This window comes from Panulirus ornatus, chromosome 9 (assembly GCF_036320965.1).
Source record: "Panulirus ornatus isolate Po-2019 chromosome 9, ASM3632096v1, whole genome shotgun sequence".
Taxonomy (NCBI): domain Eukaryota; kingdom Metazoa; phylum Arthropoda; class Malacostraca; order Decapoda; family Palinuridae; genus Panulirus; species Panulirus ornatus.
Genome location: NC_092232.1, coordinates 13,846,315 through 13,870,030, shown reverse-complemented (window position 1 = coordinate 13,870,030; position 23,716 = coordinate 13,846,315). Strand labels below are relative to the sequence as shown.

Here is a 23,716-nt window from a genome sequence, read left to right as displayed (position 1 = left end):
GGAAATAACTATTGATATTAAAGGATTGGTTCTGAGTGGGAATGGATAATGGATCGTTAGTGGGAAATAACTGTTGGTATAGATTCTTCTTTCTAAAATAGGGTAGTTACAGGAGAGGACAGAGGAAGGGATGATTTGAAATGGGAGAGAAGAAGACTGAAGCGTGCGCAAGTGGAATTGGTAACATTTTATTTTTTTGATGCATGTGAGGGAATATCTACTACTGTTAACGCTGTCATTTTCACATAACCCCAGGCAGACTTGGGGTGTGTCGATGTACCAGTTTTGTATCTTTTTTTTTTTTTGAAGAATTTCCACTAAGGTAAGTTAAACATTGCACTAAGCCATTAAGGTAAGTTAAACATTGCACATTGCGTACGTCGATGGATGATGACTGGAGCCTCTCTTTAAGTGCTTTGAGGCTTCGAGGGAACTAAGGTATAAGTGTTCCATGTTTGTCCGTCCAGATCTCGCATTTGTGTACACACCTTGTATCATCGTTGTCTTCAAGTCTCTGCCATGCTCTCTAGGTTGCTTCTCCTGAGTAGGCACCGACTGGTTTAATCTTCAATCGTTCGTGCTGTTCCACGGAGAGGACGTATTTTTCATTTGTGACGAATTGTAAGAGCCTTATTCTATATCCTCTGTAACTTTAACATGTATGATTCGGTGGCGAGGAACGTTGGTATAGGTTGAGTAAGTTAGGACAGGTATTATCATGACCTTGGCTGTGTGTAAGTTTTGGTTCTCTAGAAAGTGCGAGAATGTCTACAGACTGTGCGGATCTTTTGTTGATAGGATACGCATTCATACCTCTTGATGTCTATGTTTTTAGCCCTGGATTCTGCAGCTCTTCTCGTGTGTTATCACGTCACCTTCTGTGATGATGTAGTTGGGTTCTATTCTTCCTGGCGCCACTATTGTGTTTTTCATTATATTCGTTTTCATCTCTCAGTCCTTTCCGAATTTGTTGTGCCTGGTTGTCTGCGACTGCCCTATACGAGTATGTTCTGGAAGTGAGTTTTTTTTTCGTGAAGAACTATTGAGTGGCGTCGTCGGCATACATTGTCCATGTTCATAGCACCAACTGGTGGGGGAATGTCAGCTGTATAAGATATGAACAGAGTTGGTGATGGGTCGCTGCCTTGGGGGACCCCCACATAATGATAATAAAAAAAGATTTGGTTGACGATGCAATATCATTTTTTTTTCTTCGGTGCGTTGGACAAGAAATTTTTTTTACACAGCAGTCTTTATCTGTGGTCCTGGGAATGGCCAACTACAGTTATCTATATTCTAGGTCGGTTGTCCACACTTTGTCGAAGGCTGTCATGCGTCTTTTTGTATTTCCTTCAGAGATGACGTGTTGTTTTTCTTTTTTTTTATTTTTCCCCTGACGCAGCCGTGGTCGCTGAGGTGGTGCACGTAGCCCCTCCGGAAGTCATATTGATTAGGGGTCATAGAGGTTATTGTTTTCAAGGTGCGGGGCTCTCTCTCTCTCTCTCTCTCTCTCTCTCTCTCTCTCTCTCTCTCTCTCTCTCTCTCTCTCTCTCTCTCTCTCTCTCTCTCTACTCTCTCTACTCTCTCTCTCTCTCTCTCTCTCTACTCTCTCTACCACCACCTACCTCGGAACTCTTCTTCCTCCTGATGCTCTGGTGCTTGAAGGAGTTCGCGAAAGTGCCCTGGCAGGTGTAGTAATGCCGCTCCTGCTTGGAGACGATGCTCACGATGGAGAGGTAGCTGAAGGTGATGATGCACAGAGGCACCAGCCAGGCGGCCACGAAGAACGAGAAGATGTACACTCGCGTCCTCACCACGTCCGTCAGGTAGTCGAAGCTGTGGTGGTCAGGAAACAGACGGCAAGAGTAGAGATATGACAGCCTAAGGTGATATATATATATATATATATATATATATATATATATATATATATATATATATATATATATATATATATATATATATATATATATATATATATATCCCTGGGGATAGGGGAGAAAGAATACTTCCCACGTATTCCCTGCGTGTCGTAGAAGGCGACTAAAAGGGAAGGGAGCGGGAGGCTGGAAATCCTCCCATCTCATTTTTTTTTTTTTTAATTTTCCAAAATAAGGAACAGAGAAGGGGGCCAGGTGAGGATATCCCTCAAAGGCCCAGTTCTCTGTTCTTAATGCTACCTCGCTAACGCGGGAAATGGCGAATAGTATGAAAGATATATATATATATATATATATATATATATATATATATATATATATATATATATATATATATATATACTGGGTGTTGGATTTCACATCAGAACAGACAGTTCAAGAGTATAAGTGCTAAGTTTCCGCTGAGGCAAAGGTACATCTGCTAACATTGCTCTTTCATTACTCCTCACATTTCTTCGCTGGTTCTTATCTAATATGTTCCAAGATATCCTGGTCCCGTATCTGTTCCCTGACTACTTCACGTCTTGAAACACCTCCATACCTGCAGCGTATAACTAGAATTTCACTCACTAACAAAAAAAAAAGGGCTCTTGGTTAAGCATCCAGCTTGCCTTGGCAAGACGGTGCGACCCTTGAGCATGATAGTACAACCTTTTGTTCACGACTACGACCCTTAAATATGATAGTAAAAGCCTTTCTCCACGACTACGACCCTTGAATATTATAGTAAAAAACCTTTCTCCACGACTACGACCCATAAATATGATAGTAAAAACCTTTCTCCACGACTACGACCCTTAAATATTATAGTAAAAAACCTTTCTCCACTATTACGACCCTTAAATATTATAGTAAAAAACCTTTCTCCACGACTACGACCCTTAAATATTATAGTAAAAAACCTTTCTCCACGACTACGACCCTTAAATATGATAGTAAAAACCTTTCTCCACGACCACGACCCTTAGATATGATAGTAAAAACCTTTCTCCACGACTACGACCCATAAATATGATAGTAAAAACCATTCTCCACGACTACGACCCTTAGATATGATAGTAAAAACCTTTCTCCACGACTACGACCCTTGAATATGATAGTAAAAACCTTTCTCCACGACTACGACCCTTAAATATGATAGTAAAAACCTTTCTCCACGATTACGACCCTTAAATATGAGAGTAAAAACCTTTCTCCACGACCACGACCCTTAAATATGATAGTAAAAACCTTTCTCCACGACCACGACCCTTAGATATGATAGTAAAAACCTTTCTCCACGACTACGACCCTTAAATATGATAGTAAAAACCTTTCTCCACGACCACGACCCTTAAATATTATAGTAGAAAACCTTTCTCCACGACTACGACCCTTAAATATGATAGTAAAAACCTTTCTCCACGACCACGACCCTTAAATATGATAGTAAAAAACCTTTCTCCACGACTACGACCCTTAAATATTATAGTAACAAACCTTTCTCCACGACTACGACCCTTAAATATGATAGTAAAAAACCTTTCTCCACGACTACGACCCTTAATTATTATAGTAAAAAACCTTTCTCCACGACTACGACCCTTAAATATGATAGTAAAAAACCTTTCTCCACGACTACGACCCTTAAATATGATAGTAAAAAACCTTTCTCCACGACTACGACCCTTAAATATGATAGTAAAAACCTTTCTCCACGACTACGACCCTTAAATATGATGAGCTGGTCCTCGATACAGAGGTTGTACTCTCGTGCTTCGAGGAAGCAACCCATCGTACACGGGGGACTGAAGAGGTGGACCGTACAGAAGACGTGCCAGTCGAAGTCGGGCAGGCAGAGGAACTCACCACCGTCCCAGCAGGAGCTCACGGTGTCAGGAACCCCCCCTGCCGAGGCTCGCTATGTTAAATGAGATAGATTCGCTTCGTTAGCAACGTGTCATTATGTGTATCAACCCAAGTCGGGAAGCGTGTTAGGTCTCCCCTTCCACAGGGACGAGTTGTACGCTCGCTGTGCATTGAGTCATAAGCCTTTTGGGTGGCGTGGGCTTGGCATCCTGTTGCCCCAGCAGGGGATGGAAGGGGGGGGAAAAAAAAAAAGGACTTTAGGAGAAAATGATCCTTAGCTCCTCGTTAAGATCAAGGGGGAGGGGTCCACCCTTTTAATTACCACCCCTCGTATACGATACGGATTCTACAATCCAATTTTACTCCTTGGTTTTTTTCTTTTTTTTTCTTTATTGATATGATATATCATTTAGCATTGACCTTTTATTCTCGGTGTCTCTGTGTATATCTTTTTTCTAACTCGGGCGGAACGCAGATACACTTCAAGTGTTTTTGATTTTTCAAATGCTGTCTTTTCAGCTTTTGTTTAATATCATTTTTTTCATTAGCGTAGTTACACACACACACACACACACACACACACACACACACACACACACACACACACACATTATATTTTACGAAACACATAATGCCTTTCGACAGCCGGGACTACCACGCAAAAGGTCCTAGGTTCGAATCCTGGCTGTTGGAGAGTTTAATGTAATATATATATATATATATATATATATATATATATATATATATATATATATATATATATATATATATATATATATATATATATATATCTTTATCTTTCATACTATTCGCCTTTTCCCCCGTTAGCGAGGTAGCGTTAAGAACAGAGAACTGGGCCTTTGAGGGAATATCCTCACCTGGCCCCCTTCTCTGTTCCTTCTTTTGGAAAATTAAAAGAAATGAGAGGGGAGGATTTTAAGAAAAATATATATATATATATATATATATATATATATATATATATTTTTTTTTTTTTTTTTTTTTTTTTTTTATACTTTGTCGCTGTCTCCCGCGTTTGCGAGGTAGCGCAAGGAAACAGACGAAAGAAATGGCCCAACCCCCCCCCCCCATACACATGTACATACACACGTCCACACACGCAAATATACATACCTACACAGCTTTCCATGGTTTACCCCAGACGCTTCACATGCCTTGCTTCAATCCACTGACAGCACGTCAACCCCTGTATACCACATGACTCCAATTCACTCTATTTCTTGCCCTCCTTTCACCCTCCTGCATGTTCAGGCCCCGATCACACAAAATCTTTTTCACTCCATCTTTCCACCTCCAATTTGGTCTCCCTCTTCTCCTCGTTCCCTCCACCTCCGACACATATATCCTCTTGGTCAATCTCTCCTCACTCATTCTCTCCATGTGCCCAAACCATTTCAAAACACCCTCTTCTGCTCTCTCAACCACGCTCTTTTTATTTCCACACATCTCTCTTACCCTTACGTTACTTACTCGATCAAACCACCTCACACCACACATTGTCCTCAAACATCTCATTTCCAGCACATCCATCCTCCTGCGCACAACTCTATCCATAGCCCACGCCTCGCAACCATACAACATTGTTGGAACCACTATTCCTTCAAACATACCCATTTTTGCTTTCCGAGATAATGTTCTCGACTTCCACACATTTTTCAAGGCTCCCAAAATTTTCGCCCCCTCCCCCACCCTATGATCCACTTCCGCTTCCATGGTTCCATCCGCTGACAGATCCACTCCCAGATATCTAAAACACTTCACTTCCTCCAGTTTTTCTCCATTCAAACTCACCTCCCAATTGACTTGACCCTCAACCCTACTGTACCTAATAACCTTGCTCTTATTCACATTTACTCTTAACTTTCTTCTTCCACACACTTTACCAAACTCAGTCACCAGCTTCTGCAGTTTCTCACATGAATCAGCCACCAGCGCTGTATCATCACTACTAATATTATCATATTTATCATTATCATCATTGATATCATTATTAGCCATTTCTCATCATCATCATCATCATCATCATCATGGTGAGCCTGGCTCTTCACGTCCTTGATTCCTGACAGGTCCGATACTCGTAGCTCGTATCATAACGTTACGGTGTCACCAGAGCGTCACGCCCGTGCGTTACGCTGTCACCAGAGCATCACGCTCGTACTAACGTTACGCTGTCAACAAAGCGTCACGCCCGTAGGTTACGGTGTCACCAGAGCGTCACACCCGTCCTAACGTTACGCTGTCACCAGAGCGTCACGCCCGTACTAACGTTACGATGTCACCAGAGCGTCACGCCCGTACTAACGTTACGCTGTCACCAGAGCGTCACGCTCGTACTAACGTTACAATGTCACCAGAGCGTCACGCCCGTACTAACGTTACGCTGTCACCAGCGCGTCACACCCGTAGGTTACGGTGTCACCAGCGCGTCACGCCCGTCCTAACGTTACGGTGTCACCAAAGCGTCACGCCCGTACGTTACGGTGTCACCAGAGCGTCACACCCGTCCTAACGTTACGGTGTCACCAGAGCGTCACGCTCGTCCTAACGTTACGGTGTTACCAGCGCGTCACGCCCGTCCTAACGTTACGCTGTCACCAGAGCGTCACACCGGGGTCACCCTGGGGAAGACGCGAGGCCGTGTCTTCAGAACTACCATTATGGACGAGGTTGTTTGTGTCATTCTGTTATCTCTCGCTCGTGCCATATGGAAAGCAGTAAAGGGATAAGATTGTTAGAACTACGTGGGTTGGGTAGTGGCACCTCGACGCCCCAGACAGACAGACAGACAGACAGACAGACAGATAGACAGATAGACAGACAGAGAGACCTCTCCTTCCCTAAGCCTTGGCACCTCGACGCCCCCTGACAGACAGACAGACAGACAGAGAGACCTCTCCTTCCTTAAGCCTTGGCACCTCGACGCCCCCTGACAGACAGACAGACACACAGACAGACAGACAGAGAGACCTCTCCTTCCCTAAGCCTTGGCACCTCGACGCCCCCTGACAGACAGACACAGAGAGAGAGAGAGAGACAGACAAACAGACAGACAGACAGACCTCTCCCTCCCCTAAGCCTTACCCTTAGGCGGCCCTAGTCTTAGTGGTCATGGGGGCGGGGGGGGGGGAGGAGGTCAGATAGGGGGGGGGGGTCAGATAAGGGGGGACTAGCTAGCCAAGCCAACCTCCCTCCCTACCCGCCACTGAGTGAGTGGGGGGGGGACGCGCTTGGGGGGTCGGGGTCGCACCACTCAGGTTCAGGAGATATAGATGCTGAGTCGTGATGGTCGTTGGTTAAAGCTGTAGTTTATCTACGTTCGTTCGGGTCCTGCTGGCTGTTGTAGGGCATTATGTGATTATATATATATATATATATATATATATATATATATATATATATATATATATATATATATATAATATATATATATATATATAACATACAATCCTTTGTATGTTCTCTGAAGGTGCGCGTTCATATGCACTTTGTTCGTTTATATATATATATATATATATATATATATATATATATATATATATATATATATATATATATATATATATATATATATATATATATATATACACGTAGTCAGGTATATTTCACAATGATGACTTTCTTAACAACAGAAGATTAATACACTCAAAGAGGAAGCATGATAAGTAACAGATCACAAAATCCATAGATTATACATATCAGTGAAATCGAGAACACAAGTGCATCAAATATCTGTTAAGATTAAGTAACACTGAAGTAACACTGGCAGCAGAAGCAGGAGGACCAGCAGTGGTAGTGGCTACAGGAGTAGGAGGAACAGCAGTAGTAGTGGCAGCAGGAGCAGGAGGAACAGCAGCAGTAGTGGCAGCGGGAGTAGGAGGAACAGCAGTAGTAGTGGCAGCAGGAGTAGGAGGAACAGCAGTAGTAGTGGCAGCGGGAGTAGGAGGAACAGCAGTAGTAGTGGCAGCAGGAGTAGGAAGAACAGCAGTAGTAGTGGCAGCAGGAGAGGAAGCGTTGTTACCTGCAGGAGGTGAGGAAGCCCTCCGGAGTGTAGTTGATGCCCACAATGCCGACCAGAGGAATGGCTGAGAATATGGTGGAGTACATCCATGTGACCACGATGATGCCCAGGACCTGTGGCAGGGGAGAGACAGACACGGGTGTTAGCTGGGAAGAGACAGACGGATGGATGATGCCCAGGACCTGTGGCAGGGGAGAGACAGGGTGGGTGTTAGCTGGGAAGAGACAGACGGATGGATGATGCCCAGGATCTGTGGCAGGGGAGAGACAGGCATGGGTGTTAGCTGGGAAGAGACAGACGGTTGGGTGATGCCCAGGACCTGTGGCAGGGGAGAGACAGGCACGGGTGTTAGCAGTGGATGAGACGGGGGTCTCTCTCTCTCTCTCTCTCTCTCTCTCTCTCTCTCTCTCTCTCTCTCTCTCTCTCTCTCTCTCTCTCTCTCTCTCTCCAGCGGGCGAGACTGGTAGAGACGTTTGCAGTAGCACCTGTAGTAGAGGGTCCAAGTCAGGTGTAAGAAGCAGAGAGATGAAAGAAAACAAAACATAGAGGAACGAAGAGACACTGAGAGAGAGAGACAAAGACACATGAACAAGACGTTATCGTAAGGCAGTCCAACATTCCTTGAATATGGCGTGAGCCAACGCGACATGTACGCTTGAGATACACTATCGACCATAATGATATCAGAGGGGATGCCTGCCGTGATGATCATAACTTGATGGAGTCATCATTGTGGAGAGGTTCACAGTGCCGGCGGTGGTGTGTGATGGTGGAGAGGTTTATAGTGCCGGCGGTGGTGTGTGATGGTGGAGAGGTTCATAGTGCCGGCGGTGGTATGTGATGGTGGAGAGGTTCACAGTGCCGGCGGTGGTGTGTGATGGTGGAGCATTCACGGTAATGGTAATGGGTAAATTGCTCACACGTAATGTTAGATGTAGGCCCGGGGGTGAAGGTTGTAGTCCACATGGGTGGGAGGGAGTACTGGATAGAGACTGGTATTCTTGGGGAAAGGCAGGAGAATTATGTTCATGTTTATGTTAATAGAAAGAGCAATGAACCTGATGCATGATGGGTAGGAATACATATGATGTGATTATTACACGAAAGTGCACTTGGGAACTTATCGTGAGTGGAACTATGGAAGCGGGCGTCCCTCGATTACCATGCACTACGTATGAGTGTAAGGAAATCGAGGCTCACTTTCCCAAAGCCCTTCTGGCTTGGCCCCGCTTGGTAAAGAAAAATGTTCAAGCACACAAGAACAACGGAGGTGAAGACAAGATACTTAATAACACAAGTAGAAGATGACATAGCTCGATATGAACCAGGAGGAGTATCATAACTGAGAGGAGAGGGATTAGGATCGAGTTGAGTGTAGGAAATGTTCTGGCAGTGAAGGCAGGCAAGCAAGACTTGAGTCAGAGCAAACGGTAAGCACTGGGTCAGCTGGTTGCTTGGAAGAACGCATGAGTACCACTCCATGTTGTGGGGAAGGCTAGAGGCATACTAATGTCCTCTCCAGGGACCATAAGTGTACTAATGTGCATTATACCGAATCCTTCCTTCACATACTTAGAAGAATATACATGGCTATCCGAATATCCCTCGCGAGACCCATGATGCTTCGGTGAACCAGGTTCGTTTTGCCGTTCGTCTGGAACCCCTCACTTTATCATGGGCATCGTCCCTGTGGCTACTAGAACACGGATCTGAAGCAAATGAATCATTCCCACACTTTTAACCTCTCGGTTAAGGGGGGGAGTCACCAAGCTGATGGATCACCATAGCTACTATAAGTTAAGGTTACTAGTGCGTTCATCTCGACGCCGCTGAAAAGTTTACAACGTGTGTTGGTCCTAACACGCCCTGAGAGAGAGAGAGAGAGAGAGAGAGAGAGAGAGAGAGAGAGAGAGAGAGAGAGAGAGAGAAAGAGAGAAAGAGAGAGAGAGAAAGAGAGAGAAAGAGAGAGAAAGAGAAAGAGAGAGAGAGAGAGAGAGAGAGAGAGAGAGAGAGAGAGAGAGAGAGAGAGAGAGAGAGAGAGAAAGGGTCTGAATGAATCACACAAGATCAATATCATAAATAAAAGATTAGTTCCAGGAGTCATTCATACACCCTCTTTTTCCCCCCCTCATGGTCTTGTGGTTTTCCAAAGATAATCTTTTTAAAGGCAGACCGACAGCATTCCTGCAGACTGTGAAATGTCTTACGTATTGGCAGTTGAATCGAAGAGGAGAGTCATTCGTGCATGAGGATTACTGCAACGATGAAAAAGAAAAACGAAAACATTTTTTTTTTTGGGGTTACAAACCCAATGTTTGTTGGTTTAGCTGGGAAATGTTTATCATTCCGCAAGAATCACCGTACCGAATGTGAGCGAATGAATCAAAAGTTTATATATATATATATATATATATATATATATATATATATATATATATATATATATATATATATATATATATATATATATATATATATATATATATTGGGATGGTGAGTATACACAGAGAAGAGCTTCTGAGTTATATTCATATAACGTATCAGCTTTCGCTAAGCCTTCTTCAAAGAAAGTGAGTAAGATACCAAAGATACAAGTCTGTATATCCGCGCAGATGATGTGCTACCTCGCTGGACGCCGTCGATCCGTGTTCTTTATCCTCGGCCGTGCCGTGTTCCTCGTTCCTCTGCCGTGTTCCCCTACTTTCTCATCTTTGCCGCTGATCCTGCCCAACACATAAAGTCCTCACGACTGTTTATTGCTTTACGCGGATGAAATGATAAAACACTCGTGAAGGCTTTAGACATTGGGCCGGACCAGCGGCGAAAATGCTGGTCACAGAAAGCAAGGGGAGCGCGGCAGAAGAATGTCAAACACGGCAGCACTCTCTTGCGAGGATATACAGACTTGTGAAGAAGGCGTCTGCGCAACTCGAAACGTTAGATGAATAAAACTCAGATGCTCTCTGTGTTCACTCGACATCCCAATATATATATATATATATATATATATATATATATATATATATATATATATATATATATATATATATATATATATATGTGTGTGTGTGTGTGTGTGTGTGTGTGTGTGTGTCTGTGTGTGTAATTCTACCTTCAGACAAAAGCAGACATGCATATCCGTCTTCCTCCTTCGGAGCATCGTACCTGCCGGTGCGAGAACCTCTTGAAGGGGTCGAGGGGGAAGGTGATGACGAGGTAGCGGTCGAAGGAGATGGCGGCCAGTGTCATGATGGAGGTAGTGCCCGTGAAGCCGCCCACGAACCCATACACGTCGCATCCTGCAGGAGACGCAGAAGGAGGATATAAGTGAAGATGGCTGTTAGTGCGGGAGTATTGGAGGGCAGGGCTTGATAAGGGAGAGGAAAACAAGCAGGAGAGATGGGTTAACTGGAGAGATGAATGACCAGAGACAGAGACAAATGTAACACAAAGCTTGGCACCTGGAGGAGGATGGGTGAGCCGCCGAGGAGATGGCACAGGCCTCTGTCTGGTGGTGTCCAAGGATGGTGGAGGAGACTCACACGGACCTTGAACAATACGTTCTGATCACAGAAACGTAACCAAGATGTACACCCACACATCCACACCTCCACCATCATCAGGGAAGTATGAACGCTACACAATCTCACGAGGCCAATATTTCAAGTGAACAGTCATCACTTGGGGAAAGACAAATATCAAGAACTCGGATCAATACTTTTATGGACATAACCATTGAGGAACTAAAACAAAACAAGTACATGTATTAGGATATGAAGTCCATGGGTGGGAGAGAGAGAGAGAGAGAGAGAGAGAGAGAGAGAGAGAGAGAGAGAGAGAGAGAGAGAGAGAGAGAGAGAGAGAGAGAGAGAGTCAGTCAGTCAGTCACACATACATGATGGTCGACGGGATCTGTGTTCCTCTGTGGCAACAACACCAGCTGAGGTGGTGACTGTGTCAGGGAGATGATAGTGCCAAGCCATCATCAACACTTCAGATGTCATCATCACGTTGATCACCTTCGTGTATCTCTGATGTTGATGTGATTCGAGATAACAATGGTTGTGATACCATCAAGATATTAAGTTAATCTTTATGCCAATGGTTTATCTTACATATGAATTATAACCTTTTTTTTTTATATTAGTGGTTAATACGTATATATTACTGAAAAGTAACTCATCCCTGGGGATAGGGGAGAAAGAATACTTCCCACGTATTCCCTGCGTGTCGTAGAAGGCGACTAAAAGGGGAGGGAGCGGGTGGCTGGAAATCCTCCCCTCTCGTTTTTTTCAATTTTCCAAAAGAAGGAACAGAGAAGGGGGCCAGGTGAGGATGTTCCCTCAAAGGCCCATTCCTCTGTTCTTAACGCTACCTCGCTGACGTGGGAAATGGCGAATAGTACGAAATAAAAATAAAAAAAAGATTTTTCCTGACGGTGAAAATTTCCTACATAATTCCTAAAGGAATGATTTTGCAAATTTCACCATGACTGGAAAACGGTAAGTCTTTTTTGTGGATTTTCATAAAGGAAGCACCAACGTCGAAAACACTGACCTACTGCACCCCAGACCTCTTCTCCCTCATCATCAGTGGTCGAGCTACCAAAAATTAGATATTCCTCTACGGAGGCCATAAATTAAAAGATAAAATCTCTTGCGGGCGTCCGGTTCCATAAATTCTTAAACTTGAGAAAGGAAGTGATAGACGGGCATATCAGGTCCTATGGTGTACTCGAGTTTCCGTACATATGAATCTTTTTCCCCGACGAGAGCAATAACAGGCGAGTGCTGTGGGTAGCGAAGGACCAGGAACACTGGTTGGCTCCCGCAACACAATAGAAGACCTGCTACGGTGGGTGGCTCCCGCAACACAAGAGGAGACCTGCTACGGTGGGTGGCTCCCGCAACACAAGAGGAGACCAGCTACGGTGGGTGCCTCCCGCAACACAAGAGAAAACCAGCTACGGTAGGGTGGCTCCCGCAACACAATAGAAAACCAGCTTCGGTGGGGGTGGCTCCCGTCCCGCAACACAAGACTTAAGTGTTCCGTGTTGACTCTCTCTAAGAGAGATGTTCTCCTAAGGTCCCGGTTTCCAGGTGGAGGGAAACTGACGGTGGATATTGGAAGGAGGGAAAGCGGTGAGACAGAGGAAGCTGGGAGTGAGGGAAGGAAGGGGGATAGAGGAGAAAGGATAGGAAGTCTGGGAAGAAGTTCTTTTTTTTTCTCCCGTGTGTTGCGGAAATGATTTGATCACAGTAGCTCGGTAGCAACAAGCAAATATACTTTTTCCTTTCCAGCAACATATAAACTTTATAACTCGCCCGTATAACTGAAATGGCGACATTATACTCTCCAAGCTGCATTTGTTTTACTTTCAAAGGCTGGCCTAGCCTCTCCCAACGAGACTACACAGATGGCAACCCTACTCAGAATTCTTTTGGACAGAAGGTACCAACCCGAGTCTTTTATCTCCTTTCCCATTTTCCTAAGGACAACAGTCCCGAGGGTGAGGTAGTTTGGATTGCTCCAGGGTCTTTGATAGTAGAAAGTGACTGGTTCTAAGCGCTTCTAACAGGCCACCCAACCCTGCCCGGACTCCAGTAGGGTAATAGAAAGACGCAGAGGGAATGTAGTAGAGAAAAGCACGGAGGAATATAAGAAGTTTATAACAGTCTCCAGTTTATGGAAGGCTTTGGATGTGGTAAAGGTACTGACGTAAGACCACTATAAAAATTGCTACGTCGTCAGGAATGAATATAGGTGAATCGCTGAAAGCAAATGGCGGGGAAAAAAAAGTATCAACAATAATAGTCTGATATACAGTATAACATATTCTGGATGTCTGGCCATCTACTATGGGGGAAACAGGGCGAGGTAGTGACAAAATAGATGAGCGAACATGAAGCTGATATACGTCATCATAGGACATATAATACGTTTGTTGTCCACACAGACAAATACGGACACCTGCCAGAAATGGTAAGAGGCGAATGTAGTGTGCATAAGGGAGTGAGCAAGCAGGCAAGAAAAGACGTGGAAACTGCCGACATAGGCATGGATGAAGTGATAAACAGGCGTAAGGGTTTTAGACGTTGGTCAGGACCAGCAGCAGAAGCGACGGTCGGAGAAAGCAAGGGAACACGGCAGAGAACTGTGGAACACGGTCGGTCGAGGATAAGGAACACGGGAGCGTCGGCACCCGACGAGGTAGCACTTCTTCTGCCGGATATATAGAGATAGACTGGGCAAGACGACACGTTAGAAGACTTAAAACTCAGAAGCTCTCGAATGTTATCCGTTAATCGCTCTTATAATAGCTTGCGCGGTCCTTAGTCGCGTTTTATTCGCCAGGAATCAATGCTTTTTGATCTTCATATTAGATCTGGCAAATATTCTCCAGGTGTGCTCCACTTAGCCAGCCTATGTGGTGGGTGTGCAATACCCTATGTTATAGGCCACAGTGGTATAATTTGGCTTGTTAATTGTTAAGACCTCTCATTCTTGGTGGATTGGGGGAAGGAGGGGTGTGTGTCGTCCTCGGGTAATCTTACCAGTTCCTTTCCTCCTTTCTGACCCACTTGTCACTTTTCTTACATTCCTGCCTCTCAAACTGAACCGCCTCGCTCCTCTCAAACTGAACCGCCTCGCTCCTCACAAACTGAACCGCCTCGCTCCTCTCAAACTGAACCGCCTCGCTCCTCACAAACTGAACCGCCTCGCTCCTCACAAACTGAACTGCCTCGCTCCTCTTAAACTGAACCGCCTCGCTCCTCACAAACTGAACCGCCTCGCTCCTCACAAACTGAACCGCCTCGCTCCTCACAAACTGAACCGCCTCGCTCCTCACAAACTGAACCGCCTCGCTCCTCACAAACTGAACCGCCTCGCTCCTCACAAACTGAACCGCCTCGCTCCTCACAAACTGAACCGCCTCGCTCCTCACATATCCTGCATGTTTCTTCTCATGGGTTGCCTCGTCGTTCAGGAAGCTCATCATTTTATAGACGTAATCTATCCTGTTCATCACAACCACTCCACCACCCTTGTCCGCCTGTGCTCTCACTGTGTCCTTGTATTCACTCGACTCATTCCAGGCTTAAGCATGCCCTCTGGATGGTGCACTTCCCTGGTTATTGGCTTGGGCTTCCTAACATGCCTGAACCCATTTGGTCTGCCTCACCCTCCTCCCATCTGTAATTGTCTGCCTCACTCTCCTCCCATCTGTAATTGTCTGGCTCACTCTCCTCCCATCTGTAATTGTCTGCCTCACTCTCCTCCCATCTGTAATTGTCTGGCTCACTCTCCTCCCATCTGTAATTGTCTGCCTCACTCTCCTCCCATCTGTAATTGTCTGGCTCACTCTCCTCCCATCTGTAATTGTCTGCCTCACTCTCCTCCCGTCTGTAATTGTCTGCCTCACTCTCCTCCCATCTGTAATTGTCTGCCTCACTCTCCTCCCATCTGTAATTGTCTGGCTCACTCTCCTCCCATCTGTAATTGTCTGCCTCACTCTCCTCCCATCTGTAATTGTCTGCCTCACTCTCCTCCCATCTGTAATTGTCTGCCTCACTCTCCTCCCATCTGTAATTGTCTGCCTCACTCTCCTCCCATCTGTAATTGTCTGGCTCACTCTCCTCCCATCTGTAATTGTCTGGCTCACTCTCCTCCCATCTGTAATTGTCTGCCTCACTCTCCTCCCATCTGTAATTGTCTGGCTCACTCTCCTCCCATCTGTAATTGTCTGGCTCACTCTCCTCCCATCTGTAATTGTCTGCCTCACTCTCCTCCCATCTGTAATTGTCTGCCTCACTCTCCTCCCATCTGTAATTGTCTGCCTCACTCTCCTCCCATCTGTAATTGTCTGGCTCACCCTCCTCCCATCTGTAATTGTCTGCCTCACCCTCCTCCCATCTGTAATTGTCTGCCTCACCCTCCTCCCATCTGTAATAGTCTGCCTCACTCTCCTCCCATCTGTAATTGTGTTTCACATAGTCCACATAACTCGTGGTTGTCCTCCCTGTTATCAAACTTCTAACATATAGCGTCAACGCCTCTAGATCTTGTCTCTGTTATCGCTTTCAGTGAAAGGTTTGACAACTTTTTTTTTTTCTCTAACCCTCCCAGTTCCTTCCATTCACTATTATCGCATGACTACGTTAATTTCCTCTCCAGATTTTACCTCTGGGCACTGTTTTCTCTTTCCAGTTTAATGACCGGACGCTGGGGTGATGGTATATTAACTGGTCCATTAACTGGTACGCTTTGTTCATTTCGTGCGTCCTTCTTTTAAACACCGCTCTCGCACTGCCACTCAAATGGCTTTCCGCACTTCGCAGGTGAACCCGGAGTCGATCTTTGGCAGCGCTTGCTCCTCCAAGCAATCCTGCAGGAACTTCTCTGGTGGTTCATGCAACTTGTAGTCTACCTGCTCTGCTGTGCTCATGCTCCTCCCAACCCTCCTCCTCCACCGCCACCTGACGAATGTGTATCATTCATCATGACAGATGTGTGAACTGGGATGGTGAGTAAACACTATGTTTACTTACCATCTTAGCTCACACATTTGTCATAATGAATGACACACACACACACACACACACATACACACACACACGCGCACACACACACACACACACACACACGCGCGCACAAACACACACACAAACACACACACACAAACATATATATATATATATATATATATATATATATATATATATATATATATATATATATATATATATATAAGATGACAGGTGCCTCTCATCTTTCGGAATATCAATTACTTTAACGAACCGGACGCCTCAATTTGACCTGGTACCTCCTGGGTTGAGCTGCTTGGCCTAATGGCCCCTAAGGGTAAAAGAAAAATATACCAAAACTTTTCACCTATGTTAAAGTATGTATACTGTGGCAAAAATAAGTTAACGTAAAGGAATCTGTGTAAAAGGAAAAAGTACCTACTTTTTTTTACAAAATGTACTCAAGTATCCAAAGTAAAAAGTAACATGTCTAGCCTGAGAAGTAATGCATATTCGAGATTCTTGCTGTCGAGTCTTAATTGGCTCAGGGCTGGTGGGTACTTGCCCAGCGCAGGAAATGAAGAGGTGTTGGCAGGGAGGGAGAAGGTGGACCAGGCATCGGCATAAGAACTGGTATATCCAGGAGGAATGGGAGACGACCTAAAAGTCAATCCCATCAACACATTCTTTTTCCGAGGGAATATTTTTTTCTTCGAGGATTTAGTGATGAGAGGAGGACATCCTCTTCATAAGGGGTCGTGTCGGAGGAAGCCTCGGTGCTCATCATTTCTCCACCTCGAGCAGAATGTGAGGCAGACGAGTGATGCCAATGACCACCGCGAGTCCTGGTGTGCTCTTCTGGATGGTGTTAGTTCAAACTTGAGAGTTGCTGGAACGTTAGGGGAGGGGAAAGTATAGGGGAAGGTAACAAGGAAAATATAATGAAGTGCAAGGTTAATACTTTAATTCAAACTTGAGAGTTGCTGGAACGTTAGTGGGGAAAGTATAGGGAAGGGTAACAAGAAAAATATAATGGAGTGCAAGGTTGATAATACTTTCACTTGAAACAGGCTTAATTCAAGATATGAGTATCGGAAGATAAACGTCCCTTGTGAAGAACTGATCCTGAAGAATGAAAAGTTAATTATAGTGACTTTGCTGTCTTACACCTAGGGTATCCTCCATCTTTTCCCTTCTCTTCTGCTTTATTTCTCTTCCCCAACGCACTCCAACCCTCTCGGAGTCTCCAGTTCCCTGAAGGAAAAAAAGGTATTCATACCTCCATATCCCCAGCCACCAGCCACCTTATTCACCCACAACTCAATAATGGAAGAAAACGCTTTGAGCAGGTCGGAGTTACAATGTTGATGTGATGGTAAAGGAGAAAGGTGAGGTAGCTGTTCCCTCCCTCCCTCCCTCCCTGTGAGGTGGTGTGTCACCCAGTGGATGAACCTCCCAGGACTGGACGAGTAATTAGCTGTCTGAATGAACTTTGCTTCATAATCTGTCCACGTCACTTTGAACGCTGTTACTGTCAGGATGTGAAGCTTCCCAGCAAACGTCAGGGGAAAGCTAAGCTTGTTACCTGACGTCAGGAAGAGTTAAGCTTCCTGCCTGACGTCAGGGGAAAGCTAAGCTTGTTACCTGACGTCAGGAAGAGTTAAGCTTCCTGCCTGACGTCAGGAAAAGTCTGGAGTCTTCATAGCAGACGTCAGGAAAGATCAAGCTTTCCTTACCTGACATCACGAGAGGTCAAGCTTCCTACCTGATGTCAGGAGAGGTCAAGCTTCCTACCTGATGTCAGGAGAAGTCACGCTTGCGCTATGGCGTTAGGAGAGTTCAGGCTTCCGCTATGACGTCAGGAGAGTTCAGGCTTCCGCTATGGCGTCAGGAGAGTTCAGGCTTCCGCTATGACGTCAGGAGAGTTCAAGCTTCCGAAATGACGTCAAACAGGAGAGGCTAAAAGTCTTAGGTGACGTCGGAGAAAAAGTTCCCACACAAAGTTCTACCGTCCGTAAAACTGTCCTATTTTCAAAAACCTTCCGAAACCATTGGTGACATTTGGCTCGTGGGCTTGAGTCCACTCGACCTGTATCGTTGGACGGTGGTGTGAACCATGGTCAGTATCAGTCTTCTCGGACGTCACCTCTTGCCTAACACTTGCCTTAGAGGGAGGTGGGAGTGGGGAGGCAAGTATGATGACACTCTTGGCCACGGGCAATCAACTCCAGGTTGTAAAAGTGCCTCGATGGCTATAGGAAGAAAAAGGGGAAGGTAATGAGACACCCTGTTCTCTGTCTGTGATGTTCAGGTACGGGTGGAGGGGTATATATATATATATATATATATATATATATATATATATATATATATATATATATATATATATATATATATATATATATATCACATGTTTACCAAATGGCGTCCTAGCTTCGTCTCTTCGATGTATATCAACTGACTGTTATGTTTCTCTCTTCTGTCTCCCCTGATGATGTGAACTTGGGAACTTTTCGTGTTTCACTACATCGAGGTGGAAAGAGTTCTTACCGTCATATTATTACTACGGATTTTTTCCCGACATTCTCGCATCTGGGATCGTCGGTCACCGAGTTAGATCCCGATGTAGAATATTTTCCAGATGCGACGGAGGCATTATCATCCATATGGAGGCGGGTGTAGGTCACACTGAGGGGGGAGGGGGGTTATTTTATCTGGCATTCACAGGGATTAAAGCAACGCGGACTTCCGGGGATATTTTTTTTTTTTTTCTAAAGAGAAGTGACATTTCGAGGAATTTTAAATAAGTAGAAGTTTTGTGTGACAATTTGGGTAATTTTAGGGGAATTATCCCAGAGTGTATCGCCACAGAAGGAGGACTTATACACGAAGTAGACTACTACAGCGGCAAGACGTACACATGAAGTACACCACCACAGCGGCAGGACGTACACATGGGGCGCACCACCACAGCGGCAGGACGTACACATGGGGCGCACCACCACAGCGGCAGAACATACACATGGGGTGTACCACCACAGCGGCAGGACGTACACATGGGGTGTACCACCACAGCGGCAGGACGTACACATGGGGCGCACCACCACAGCGGCAGAACATACACATGGGGTGTACCACCATAGCGGCAGGACGTACACATGGGGCGCACCACCACAGCGGCAGGACGTACACATGGGGCGCACCACCACAGCGGCAGGACGTACACATGGGGCGCACCACCACAGCGGCAGAACATACACATGGGGTGTACCACCACAGCGGCAGGACGTACACATGGGGTGTACCACCACAGCGGCAGGACGTACACATGGGGCGCACCACCACAGCGGCAGAACATACACATGGGGTGTACCACCACAGCGGCAGGACGTACACATGAAGTATACCACCTCAGCGGCAGGACGTACACATGGGGCGCACCACCACAGCGGCAGAACATACACATGGGGTGTACCACCACAGCGGCAGGACATACACATGGGGTGTACCACCACAGCGGCAGGACGTACACATGGGGTGCACCTCCACAGCGGCAGGACGTACACATGGGGTGCACCTCCACAGCGGCAGGACGTACACATGGGGTGCACCTCCACAGCGGCAGAACATACACATGGGGTGTACCACCACAGCGGCAGGACATACACATGAAGTATACCACCTCAGCGGCAGGACGTACACATGGGGCGCACCACCACAGCGGCAGGACGTACACATGGGGCGCACCACCACAGCGGCAGGACGTACACATGGGGCGCACCACCACAGCGGCAGGACGTACACATGGGGCGCACCACCACAGCGGCAGGACGTACACATGGGGCGCACCACCACAGCGGCAGGACGTACACATGGGGCGCACCACCACAGCGGCAGGACGTACACATGGGATGCACCACCACAGCGGCAGGACGTACACATGGGGCGCACCACCACAGCGGCAGGACGTACACATGGGGCGCACCACCACAGCGGCAGGACGTACACATGGGGTGCACCTCCACAGCGGCAGGACGTACACATGGGGCGCACCACCACAGCGGCAGGACGTACACATGGGGCGCACCACCACAGCGGCAGGACGTACACAAGTGAATGAGAAGAGAGAGAACTTACTCTCTCAAGATTCACCCTTGAGTTCTTCCTTCCTCCTGCTCACCTTACCCACTTCCTTCTGACGAATTATTCCTGAAGGACTTAACGAGGGATCGTGTCACCGTCTCTGCTAAGCAGTGGACTGAGTCCAGAACCCCTTCATAACGTGACCTCTTCTTGCACGTAAATTGCGTCTGGAAGTTGTGGTAGAAGACGACGCCATCACCTCACACCTCCCGCCGCTCCTTCGTCTGTTATATTCACATCCTGACCAAATATCTGTAAACGGCTCTGCCTTATCTTCCACAGTAAATGGATGTACTCGTGTGTTTTCTTCTGTATTACGTAAGATGGTTGACTGAACGCACACAGTTCACGAGGGATGTTGTTGTTGTTTTCTCGAAATTGGAGGAAAGGAAAATATTTTAAAAATAAAGTGTATCCTGTGAGGTCGAGGACCTTCCGCTACCTCACACGAGAAACAATATTTGTCCACCGAACTCGTCATGAGCCTCGAGACCCAACCCCGCTGTAATCCACAAAAGTGACTGGTATCCTCGCTCTCTGCACTCGACGCTGTCCTTTGCCGTCTTATTCGAGGCTCTCGGTACCTCTGTCATGTGTATATATATATATACTCGAAGCTATCGGTACCTCTGTCATGTATATATATATATACTCGAAGCTATTGGTACCTCTGTCATGTATATATATATATATATATATACTCGAAGCTCTCGGTACCTCTGTCATGTATATATATATATATACTCGAAGCTATCGGTACCTCTGACATGTATATATATATATATATATATATATATATACTCGAAGCTCTCGGTACCTCTGTCATGTATATATATATATATATATATATATATATATATATATATATATATATATATATATCTGTCAGCGGATGGAACCATGGAAGCGGAAGTGGATCATAGGGTGGGGGAGGGGGCGAAAATTTTGGGAGCCTTGAAAAATGTGTGGAAGTCGAGAACATTATCCCGGAAAGCAAAAATGGGTATGTTTGAAGGAATAGTAGTTCCAACAATGTTGTATGGTTGCGAGGCGTGGGCTATGGATAGAGTTGTGCGCAGGAGGATGGATGTGCTGGAAATGAGATGTTTGAGGACAATGTGTGGTGTGGGGTGGTTTGATCGAGTAAGTAACGTAAGGGTAAGAGAGATGTGTGGAAATAAAAAGAGCGTGGTTGAGAGAGCAGAAGAGGGTGTTTTGAAATGGTTTGGGCACATGGAGAGAATGAGTGAGGAAAGATTGACCAAGAGGATATATGTGTCGGAGGTGGAGGGAACGAGGAGAAGAGGGAGACCAAATTGGAGGTGGAAAGATGGAGTGAAAAGGATTTTGTGTGATCGGGGCCTGAACATGCAGGAGGGTGAAAGGAGGGCAAGGAATAGAGTGAATTGGAGCGATGTGGTATACAGGGGTTGACGTGCTGTCAGTGGATTGAATCAAGGCATGTGAAGCGTCTGGGGTAAACCATGGAAAGCTGTGTAGGTATGTATATTTGCGTGTGTGGACGTGTGTATGTACATGTGTATGGGGGGGGTTGGGCCATTTCTTTCGTCTGTTTCCTTGCGCTACCTCGCAAACGCGGGAGACAGCGACAAAGTATAAAAAAAAAAAAAAAAAAAAAAAATATATATATATATATATATATATATATACTCGAAGCTCTCGGTACCTCTGTCATGTATATATATATATATATATATATATATATATATATATATATATATATATATATATATATATATATATATATATATATATATATATTTATATACTCGAAGCTATCGGTACCTCTGTCATGTATATATATATATATATATATATATATATATATATATATATATATATATATATATATATATATATACTCGAAGCTATCGGTACCTCTGTTGCCTGTGGTCGAAGTTCCCTGCCGGTATTAAGAACTGCCGGTACCATCATGGCCTTTCTGTACTTGACACTACCTGTATAACTAGTCTTCTGTACTCGTCGCTGTTGGTATCCAGGTCTTCTGTAATCGAGGTGGATCACTGTCGACGCTGTCTGTATTTCCATGTGATCTGGTGTCGTTATCCGCGGCCATGGGTCGGTGCATGGGGGCTGGGGGACAGCCCTCCTTTTGTGTGGCCTCCACTCGAAACTTTTGACGTGACTACAACACAGCTATGAACCTGGGAATCCTGACCCCATTCTTCTTTGTTGCGTCATTGTCATATAGCCTTGCCCCATACCTGGTATGATGGGGTGGGTTCCAAACCCACACAGCTATGCGAGAGAGACTCTAATTGTTTTTGTTTTGTTTAATCTGTCCCTAAACTGTAAGATCAATACAAATCATTCCTTCATCCTCCCCCTCCCCACTTCTTTAGAACGCTATGTCAAGCATAGCGTAGCTGAAGGAGACGTCTGTTCTCTGTGCCTCAGATCAGAACCACAATCAAGAATAACAGTTTAGTATTCTTTGCCGTCTTTGCCCTATGTAGGATAACGTGTGGAACAACTGCCAGCAAGAGAATACCTGTGGCACAATTACTGTAGGAATTACGACGGGAATTCGATATGGTTATGCAGGCCAACATGTTTATGTTCCTGCGGGATGAAACTGTAAAAAATCTTTTTTTTTCAAATCTTATCGTTGAAAACTCGTGAGATTTAAAGAGAAATATGGGTTGAAACGGTGTTTTCTTTTTTTTTTTTTACCCTTTTGAATTAAAAACAGTTCATCTCTCTCCATTCCAAGAAGCTACACTTGTCCGAATTACAACTGAAAATATATTCAGTGGGAGAAAAAGTGTAAGCTTTGGGTGGTCAGGAGGGGAGGGAGGAAATATATGATCAAGGAAGGAGGGCGGTGTCGTCGGCGTGAGAGTGACTAGTGTTGGAGGATGAGGGAGGATCATTTATCGAGAGATGAAAGAGTGTTGGAGATCAGACAGGATACGAGGAGGATGTAGGCCCTCGTCGTCTGTGGCTACTTAGATGGAACGACCAGGAAGTAATATATGCATCACAGAGCAGAGCGGGCAAACCAGAGATGGGAATCTTAGAAAAATTAGAATCTATTGATTATGATCTTGATTTCCCCTCCACCACCTCCCCCAACCTCTACGCACCTCTTGCGCTTCAGGTAAACTATTAAGGGGGGTACTTTTGAATCCCCTTAAGCCTTTGTGTGGTAAGTAACATGTTAAGGGGGTAATTGACCT

General features: G+C 45.4%; 1 protein-coding gene across 2 annotated transcripts in view; it reads right to left on the bottom strand.

Moving 5' to 3' along the window:
• The window catches only part of LOC139750093 (uncharacterized), a 219,499-nt gene that overhangs the window by 21,275 nt on the left and 174,508 nt on the right, over window positions 1-23,716 (bottom strand). For both annotated transcript variants that reach the window (XM_071664428.1, XM_071664429.1), the window contains 3 exons: window positions 10,993-11,126; window positions 7,828-7,940; window positions 1,626-1,836 (listed from right to left, as the gene is read on the bottom strand). In XM_071664428.1, coding sequence (XP_071520529.1) covers window positions 1,626-1,836; window positions 7,828-7,940; window positions 10,993-11,126 — 458 coding nt within the window. The remainder of the gene's footprint in view (window positions 1-1,625; window positions 1,837-7,827; window positions 7,941-10,992; window positions 11,127-23,716) is intronic.